General features: G+C 44.6%; 1 protein-coding gene across 1 annotated transcript in view; it reads left to right on the forward strand.

Annotated features, from left to right (window-relative positions):
- The first annotated feature begins 9209 nt into the window (after window positions 1-9209).
- Window positions 9210-10033, forward strand: part of Rxrg (retinoid X receptor gamma) — a 44058-nt gene continuing 43234 nt past the window's right edge. The window contains exon 1 of the mRNA XM_031388518.1: window positions 9210-9659. Within this exon, the coding sequence (XP_031244378.1) occupies window positions 9611-9659 (49 nt within the window). The 5' untranslated portion in view covers window positions 9210-9610. The remainder of the gene's footprint in view (window positions 9660-10033) is intronic.

Below are 10033 nucleotides of genomic sequence, written 5' to 3' on the forward strand. Positions count from 1 at the left end.
TTAGAGTGTTCCATCTTTGCACTGACGGTTCTGCTTCGGAGGAGACCAGATGTTTTCCCCTGGCCTCAGCTCCATTCTTCTCCCAGCATGATCACCCTTGTTCTGCATCCTCGGAGTTCCCATGTGCCTTGCAGCTGCGACTGGGTTGTTCATAACAGGAGGGCTTTGTGATCATTGCGTGGCTTGGAATCAAGAGAAAATGGGAGTCTTTGCAACTGTTCCTTCTACTTTAAAGAATTTACAACAACCTTGATTCATTAAGAGTATGTTTCCCTAACACCCATGGCTTAAAGACTGCAGTAGCAGCAGACTAAAGTCTGCTCTGTTAGTAATTGTCATCCCAGGCTGCAGAGAGGGCTCAGTCAGTAAAGTACTTGTCACGCAAACATGACAGCAGAGCTCATGTCCCCAGCACACACATGACTAGCCGAGTGCTGTGGTGTATGCCTGTCATCCCAGTGTGGAGGAGGCAGAGGCAGGAGGATTCTGAGGTTTCCAGGCCAGCCAGTGTACCAAATGAGGGAGTTCCATATTCAACGAGAGATTGTCTCAAAAAATGAAGTGGAGAGATATAGAGGAGGGAAGAAGAGTGCTCATATCAACCTTTTCTCCCTCCACATGAGCACACACACATACACACACACATGCACACGCGCATGCACATGCACACAAGCATGTATATACCTGTATACCACAGAGAGAGACATATTAGTGAAAAGATTATGATGATAAAAATAAACATAGTGGAGAACAATCGAATCACATCAATTGCTGCCGTACTTAAGCATCTGGACATACGTGTATACACACACACATACACATGCATACGCACACACACACACCTCTAATAATAATGATTGTCAGCATCATCTTACCACCATATGCTCTACAGGCATTTACCAATCTATAAAGCAAAATGGTAGATTGTTCGTAGTGTAAGAAATACTGTCTGTGCGTGCAAGAAGACTACAGTTTAACAACTAGTTATGATTCAAGTGTAAAGTTGGGGCTGTAAGACGCTTCCTTAATCATTTCTTTAGGAGAGCAGCGGAAACATTAAGCACTGTAAGGGAAGGTTTAAGAGAGGAACTGGACTTTGATGAGTACGATTTTGACGGTAGAAACAGTAGGGCGAGATCATGCCAGGCTGGGGTCAGAGCCTGCTAAGTCTACACACTGAGTGGGTACAGCCACACATCTCTGGAGGAGCAGGGGCTTCTTGGTTCTTTAGACCCCACTAGGCATTCTATTAGATTTGCAAAAGAGACGTTAGTAGTTTCTTGGGAATTTCCTGGGATGCTCTTTGCCATTTCTGCTGATGGATTCAATCTAATGTAAGACCTTGACTAACAGACTGGGTATGTAAACACAGGACCCAACATTTTGTTGCATACAGGAAACCCACCTCAGTGACACAGATACTGTTTAGGATAGAACTTTTTAACCTAGAAAAATAGGATATACCTTCTTCTCAGCACCTCCTGGTACCGTCTCCAAAAATTGACCATATAATTGGACACAAAATTGGCCGCAACAGATACAAAAAGATTGAAATAATTCCTTACATCCTATCAGATCACCATGGACTAATAACAGCATAGACAACAGAAATACTTGGAAGCTTAACGACAACACTCTACTCCCCCAAGCTCTGAGTGGTTCCCAAACTCGACTTCATAATAGAGACTCTTGGGTGCTTTAACATCTCCAAAACCCAGGCTCTCACCTCATACCAACCATACCACCTCTGGTGGTAGCCATGTGGGGTAGTGCTTAACTTTCCTGGGTGAGTCCACTGTCAGACAAGTGCCAATAACTTCATTAAATGGGAACAAGTCTGTCAACTCATTTCTCCTGTGGCTGGTCCAATTGGCTATGATACAAACTAATAGCTGATTTCTAAGCCACCAAAGATACTGAACCTGCAATTTGCACCCTGGACATATTTTATTTTCAAATGATAGCTGAGACAGTTCAGACTTTGATCTAATCAGCCTCGTGCTTAGGTACCTAGCATCTGTCCTCATATTATCTCCATTACTGCTGTACTGAGACTGCTGTACCATCCATATAAGCCTATAATTTGGGAACAGTAAAATCTGGATTCTTAAAATCCCATGGAGGGCTGGTAAGATGACTCGGTTGGGAAAGTGCTTACAAGGAAAGCAAGAGGACCTGAGTTCGGATCCTCAAACCCCAGTACAAAGCTGCATGTGGTAGTATATTGGTTTGTACTTGTAACACTGGAGGATTGGAGATAGGTGGATTGCTAGAGCTCACTGCCCAGACAGCATAGCCAAACTGGTGAGCCTCATCTACAACGAGAGACTCTGTCTCTAAAAATAAAGGTGTAAAGAGATAGAGGAAAGGTACAAGATGACAATGGCTGGGCTCCACATGAGCATGCATATGCTTATTGTGTGTAACAAGTATGGACATGTGCACATGTCCATAAACAAAATTAAACTGGAATCTGGGTGCAGCCACATTCACCTCCTCATGCGCAGCATTCTGGAGTTGATATCAGGAGATCTTGCTGTACTCAACATATGGTTACATTTATCATATAGTTACTGGGTTTCTGCTATATGTAAAATTCTGTTGTGGGGGCTTAGCGAGCTACAGAAATAACTCAGACTTGGTTGCCAGTCATCTAGGGTTTGCCATTCATTAAGACTTTCCAGAGAGATATTTATGATAATGCAAGGAGATGCATGTTGATACAACGGTGGTGCCAGCCACAGCTATGGCAGTCTAGTGGGGGGGTGGTAAGAGGACCACCTAAAGGACTCATGTGATTGGCCGTCAGGGACAGACAGTGTTTTGAACAGAGAGCAGAGGTGGGGGACTGACTGCTCTGCACTGAGGAGCAAAAGGAGCACATGCCTGAAGGCGATGAAGGGTGACACTGGAAAACGGTGCTCATCCATCTGACCAGCAGTGAGGAGAGGCAGAGACAGGAGAACATTTTGCCCCAGAACCTCTGGATGCCCCGCCCGCCCCGCTCTCTCGCTCCTCAGTCATCAGACCTGCTGCTCTCTGCCCAGCACGCTCCTCCCTCCCCAGCTTCCTGCTTTCGTGTCCTGTTGAATCCCATGGATCCGTCCGACATGACTGTGGTTTCCACTGCCTCAGACGCGTTTTATGACCTTTCCGTTTAGAGTCTTCTGCTATTAGAGTCAGCCAACTCATCCAATTTATTTTCCTTCCTAGCACTTATCATGGTTTAAAATGACATATGTGCTTGTGACTGTTGTTTAATATGTGTCCCCTCCATCAGCCTGCTTAAGCTCCAGGATGTCAGGGACGACATCCACTTTTTCTATCCATATATCTTTGCTGATAGTTAGAGACCAGCGAACGTTTAATGAAAAGGAGCTAAAATAGTATGCCGGAGCCTCCCCTCTGGAGCACGCACGTGTAATAGAAACATACTGCGATGGTTCACATTGATCTTCAACTTGGAAGAATCTAGAATAACCTACTGGAACACCTCTGGGCATTTCTGTAAGCGATAATCTCCACTAGATTAATTAAAAGCAGAAAACCCACCTTAACAGTGGGGGTCACTGTTCTATGGACTGGGTTTTGAACTGATAAAAAAAAAGTGGAAAATAAGCAGAATGCTAACATCTACCACCTCCTGCTTCCTGGCTATGGATGCAAGGACTAGCAATGCAAACTCCTGAGGCCATGACTTTCCAGCCAGGTTGGACTACACCTTTGAATTGTGGGCTAAAATAAAATACTTCTCCATGAAATTGCTTTGTCAGAGTGTTTGATCACAGTATCAGGAAAACTAAGACATATATCATCAGTGAGAGGAGGACAGGGGTCTGGAGAAGTCATGCTGGCTAGGAGTCAGAGTTGGGAATAGCACTTTAAAAAAAAAGATTTACTTTATTTTATTTTATTTTATGAGTGCTTTGCCTGAGTGTGTGTCTGTGTAGCATGTGTGTGCAGTGGCTAAGGAGGTCAGGAAGGTCACCAGATTATAACCTCTGGGATTACAGATGGTTGTTAGCCATCAAATGGGTGCTAGGAACCCAACCTGGGTCCTCTGGAAAAGCAACAAGTGCTCTTAACCTTTGAGCCATCTCTCCAGCCCCAGGAACCTGATGTCATAGCCACTTCTGTCACTGAGAGTTATGAGACCATATTCAAAATGTGTGTGTGTATATGATGTTATGTATGTATGTATGTATGTATGTATGTATGTATATAATATAAATGTATATTTATATATAGTGTAATGTACAATATACACACATATATGTGTGTAGACAATATGTTACACATAATATATATGAATATATATACACATATGTATGTATATATTTGAGTAATTGTCTTTTTCCCCCTAATTTCACTACGTTAAAGCCAATTTGTTTATTTATAAAATTGAGATAAAAAATCTGTATTACTTAATTCTAGCATTTTGGGAAAACAAATTAGAATTTAATATACTATTATATAGCTAAAGTTCTAGAAAATATAAAAGCACCAATCTATCACACAGCTATAAAATAGGTGCATCTATACCTAATGTTTATTGGTAATCATCAAGTGAGAAACCTTAGTGTTTCATTTGTGTTTGCTGCAAAATTTTATTTTATATCACCACTGGTCAAAAGAGAAACAAAACTAACCAGAACTAAAGCTGTATCCTTTGATTATCAGGTTGAGTTCACATTTACTGTTGTAGTGCAAATGCATGCATGTCTTCATTTAATCAAACATTCTACTCAGAGCTCATTAATACAAGTTCAATGTATCATTTAAGAGGATGTTTAATCTTGAAAAAAGTAAGCCCAGAATTTTTATGAATGAATGAGTTATTTTCTTCTATAGACAAAGAGTATTTGGTCCTTCATTTAACATCTTGAGAAGTCATTGAGAGTTGGAGATACCAGAGTGACTGACATTTGTGTGGCTATCTGGGAAGGGCTTATGTTAGACATACTAGAGAGTCAAGATACTGTTGCTATACCACGAATGGTTTTGGGCATGGCAAACCGGCGCTGAGCAAAAAAGGCAGACTGAAGAGACCTTCCACGTTTCTTTTGACTTTGCATAAAGTTTAGTAATAGGATGGTAAGTCTCATGAGAGGCATCTCAGGGGAAGTGCTTTTAAGTGTTATTGGTACATTGGGAATATCAAAAACACAGAAACTCTTTTTGTTGTTGTTTATGAGAGCTCTATCCGCATATATACCTGCATACCAGAAGAGGGCATCAGATCTCATTACAGATGGTTGTGAGCCACCAGGTAATTGCTGGGAATTGAACTAAAGACCTCTGGAAGAGCCGCCAGTGCTCTTAACTACTGAGCCATCTCTCCAGCCCCATGACAACCATTTTTTAATCCATCATATCTATTGAATTATCTTTTTGTATTTATGTTGGAATAGCACACAAAATCCACTGTCACTGTCTTTGCAGAGGTAACAGTTATCCAGTGAACACAAGGTCCATGCAAAGGAAAACTAATAACCACTCATGCAAATGAGAGTAAACCACATGCAAAGGAAAGCTAACCCTGGGAATGTGGCTAGCCCACACCTGTGAAGTCTCACCGGAACACATCAGACAAAGAGTTTTGTCAGACCCAGGCTGGGAGCAGATTTTCCTGTAAAGGAGTGGAACTGAGCTGAAATTTGAATGTTAGGTAGGAATTTTGGCAGATGGGAAAAGCTAAATGAAAAAGAATAATATTCAGACTGAAGGGTCCAACAAAAAAGTGCTCTGGGTGAGAAAACAAACGAGAAGAAAGCATTGATTCTTTGAATTTGCTTTACAGAATAAAAATGACCACATGCCCAGTTCTCAACATCCAGGATCCACAAAATAAAAAAAGTCTGGTGCTTTCAATGCAATGGACAACATGGGTAATTTTTCCTCAGAGAGTTCAGCTTGCCCCAGATCAGAAAGCTGCAAAATTGTGTGTATGGATCCTGTGCTCTGTGACAACTGTCCCTCAGCATTTGCCTCTACCTACAGCTCAAAGGTTCTGTTGAGATCCAGGGGTGAGGCATCCATGCTGGGGTTAAGAAATTTGCTTGTTCTGGGAGTAAAGAGACAGGTCAGTGGTTAAAAATACGGCTGCTCTTCCAGAGAACCTGGATTCAATTCCCAGCACCCACGTGGTGGTTCACCATCGCCTACAACTCCAGCTCCATGAGATCCAGTGTCCTCTTTTGACCTCCACAGGCACCAAACACATGCATGGTACACAGATGTAACACACAAGAAAAACACCCGCATACATAAAACAATTAAAACATTAAAAAAGTAATTTGCCTATTCTGTGAGGAAAGGAAGTCGGCAACGGGCATAAGAATGAAAAGAAACACCGACGGATCATCTGGACGTTAACCTAGGGCCAGGCTCTCGAGTGGACATTTTAAAAGATGGGTTTTGAGTGCCTGAGTGCCTAGAAGAACCCTTGCAAGCATGGAATCATCAAACAGCCAATTGAAACAACGTATTTCTTTTCCGAAGGTCATATGGTAGAACTCGTGGTGGTTTGTTCTTGATTGAGAGGCTAGCTTCAGACACCACAGTGGAGAAGACAGACAACAGGTGTCGGCTAGCCCCCATGCCCATCTCTCACTGAAGAGGATAGCGAATGGAGCTTCTTTAAAGAAAGTCAACTAAAGAATCTCACTGAGGTTTTCTTGCCATTTTCCTTGTCGCCGTCAAATTAGCTTGTGCATATGGGACATTTATTTATGCCTCTGACACAGTCTAAGTGCTGGGCTTGTGTGGGTTCACTCACACACAGCCCAGGGAGATCCAGTAATTTACAGGTATCACCAGGCTATAGCAACAGAGTCAGGATTTGCAGCAAGACTAGCCTGTGACTTGTCACCAAGGGATGGACTTCCTTGTGGAATAAGATGCTATCTTTGTTATATTTATTTCAACATTTTGATTGATGGGTTGGATAAGACATGGAAGGCCATCTGTCGTATTTTCAGAAGTCATGAAATGGGGATATGTGGAAGAAACATACTGGGTAAAAGAAACATGTTCCAAGATATCTGGAATGAGGAAGGAATCCCCTATAGTTTTTTTCATTTCAGAAGAATATAAGTGGGCGATGCAAGGACCCCCTCCCAAACCAACCATCCGGGAATGGGGTGAGGGATGCATACAAAGGTGACCATAGCATGAAGGGGGAGGTTTCATCAGGTAAGTTCTCTGTGAATTAATATGTGGAGCTACCCAGATGCTGGCTATGTAGCAAGTGGGCCTCTGAGGAGCTGCACTATGCCATAACACCAGCACCTCCCTTGATTAATGCTCTGAGAGCCAGTGTCCAGTCACAGGAGCATGAGAGTCTGTGGAGCTCCTCATTGTCACACCGTGACCCTCCTTCCTGACCCCTGTTGTTCTGGTCCCCTCCACGGCTTCTTCCTTTGTCATCTTGACTTTGTTCTTTCCCTTTTAAGAATTATTTACTTTATGTATATGAGTACACTGTCGCTGTCTTCAGACACACCAGAAGAGGGCATCAGATTCCATTCCAGATGGTTGTGAGCCACCCTGTGGTTGCTGGGAATTGAACTCAGGACCTCTGGAAGAGCAGTCAGTGCTCCTAACCTCTGAGTCATCTCTCCAGCCCCCTGACTTTGTTCTTACCTCTGCACCTTTTCTTCCTTAGTTTTCCTTTTAATTTCTCCTAGAGTTAATTTTGTCCTATAGGCCCCTGATTTGACATCCTTCTCTGGCCATCCATGCCCTACACAGTATCAGGGGAAAATAGCATCCTTTGTGAAAGCTCCTCAGTTCTCGTCCCATGACGTTGGCCCTTGTCACCTTCCTTATCACAACTTGAAGAACAGTTTGGCCCATACTGGAGGAATCATACATGTGTAGCGCTAACCCCTTTCTCTACCTTGAGGGTGTCTAAAGAAATGACATTATTAGAAACACTGTGTGTGTGTGTTTGGTGTATGTATGTATGCAAGTGTGCATACCCATACACACAAATGCAGAAGGCAGAAAGAGGATGCCAGGTGCCTTCTCCCACTTTCTACTCTGTTCCAGTCTCTCTATGAACCCAGAGCTCACTATTTCTTCTTCCGCATGGCTGGTGGCTAGCAAGTCCATCAGTCAATCCTCCTGACTCCACTCCCTTCCCTACTGCTGGGGTTGTAGGTGCTCGGGGCCACATTCGACTTTGTTCCATGGGGCCTGGGGATCTGAACTCAGACCCTCAAACATGCACATCAAACATTCTTAGTCACTGAGCCATCTCCCCAGCCCCCTCTCTAGGTCTTGAAATCATAGTGACACCTGGATGGTCTGGAGAAACCAGGAGCATCTAGGGAAGGCATGGCTATTTGACATGATAGATCATGCAGATGATCAAGTGACAAATGCCATAGGTGTCTCTTCTGTGGCCTCAGAGAGTAGCTAAGATCCTGTGTGAAGAAGTTTCAGGGAGAAGTAGGCTGTTGAATTGCTCACTAGAGATGGGATGATTTCCCAAGGCTAAAGTGTTCAGATATAGGCTGAGCAGTGCTTTCTCTGGGAATCTGAACAACATACCCAAATATCAAAGGGACTGACACTACTGTGAGTTAGTTGGCTCTAAACAAGGGAACCTCGGTGTCTGTGAGGATGCTGGGACCATCTCTTTTCCTTGCAAGGATGCAGATGGCACAAGGATGGTGCTCAAGGTGAAGTGAAACACCAGAGTGTACCATTTTGTGGAGGCACCCTCCCCTTCCTACCTGCAGGGAAGGCTCCTTCTGAATCTGCTCTGCTTCTATTGTTAAGCACAGACCACTGTTGCCGGCCACCCAAGCAGGAGGGGGCCCAGCCCAAATCTAAAGGCTGCTCTATTTTAGTTTTTCCGTCTTTGGGCATCTAGTCTCATGCTTTTCTAATCTTGTGCCTTATGAAAGGGCTCTGTTCTCTCTTGGCCCCCAACCCCCGCCCCCTTTCACAGATCAAATAACAAGTGCACTGGACAGAGAGGAGCCAGAGTGAGAAAATGCATTTTAATAAAACCCCATTGATTTTTTTTTTGTGTGGGTGCGAGTCAAGGAAAAGGCACCTAACGAGTCTTTATCGCTTGCCACCTCCCCCCTTTTCTCCTGACCCACCAGGGCAGTCACACATCGATTGGTTCCCAGCTAATAGATTGTGCCACCCGGTAGGAACCTCTGGGGACTAGCGGGGAGCTAGAAGAGTCGCTCACAGCAGCCCAACCCAGAGTTAATCAAACTAGCAACAGGATCTCAGGCGCAGTGGTGGCGGCGGCGGCGGCGGCGACGGCGGCAGCAGTAGCAACAGCAGCAGCGACGGTGGCGGCGGCAAGAGGCAAGGCGAGTAGCATTATGCGTGATTACTGACAGGCACCAGCTGCTGCCGCCGCCACAGCCTCTCAACACTATGTGGACTCTCGGATCTAGAGGCAGATTCCTGACTAATCCCAGAGGGCTGGCCCAGCCTGCGCTCCCCCGGCTGCTAGCAAGCGATGGCCACTCTTGTTAGCCCAAGTTGACGGAAGCCCGGCTGTGCCTGGGAGCCGAGAAGAGAGAGAGAGAGAAGCTGTACTCTTCAGAAGCGCGGCAGAGGAATGAACTGAGCAGCAAACATGTATGGAAATTATTCCCACTTCATGAAGTTTCCCACCGGCTTTGGTGGTAAGGACCTCACTTGGGCTTCACCGTGTTGAGTGTGAACCTGTCGGGGAGAGGCGGGGAGGGAATCGGGATAACGTAGCTTGGAATCGGAAGGCCAGCGTGGGTGTTCAGATGCATGTGTAGTGGGCACACAGCGCGTTTCGTGGGTGCTTGACCATGCAGAAGAGAGAATGGTCCCAAGGGGAAGGCGTGTTTGCATATCAGAAGAAGGTCCTGGGATATTTATGAGAATCTGAACCAGCGTGTTGGAAAGGGTTTGAAACAAAGCTTTGCTACAGCCAGCCCCACATGTCTGTGTGGGTGTGAAAAGTGAGAGTGAGGGAAATTGCTAAGATGTACCTATTATTTAATTTAATTTGTAATGGGGCGGGGGG

This window comes from Mastomys coucha, unplaced genomic scaffold (genome assembly GCF_008632895.1).
Source record: "Mastomys coucha isolate ucsf_1 unplaced genomic scaffold, UCSF_Mcou_1 pScaffold1, whole genome shotgun sequence".
Lineage (NCBI taxonomy): Eukaryota > Metazoa > Chordata > Mammalia > Rodentia > Muridae > Mastomys > Mastomys coucha.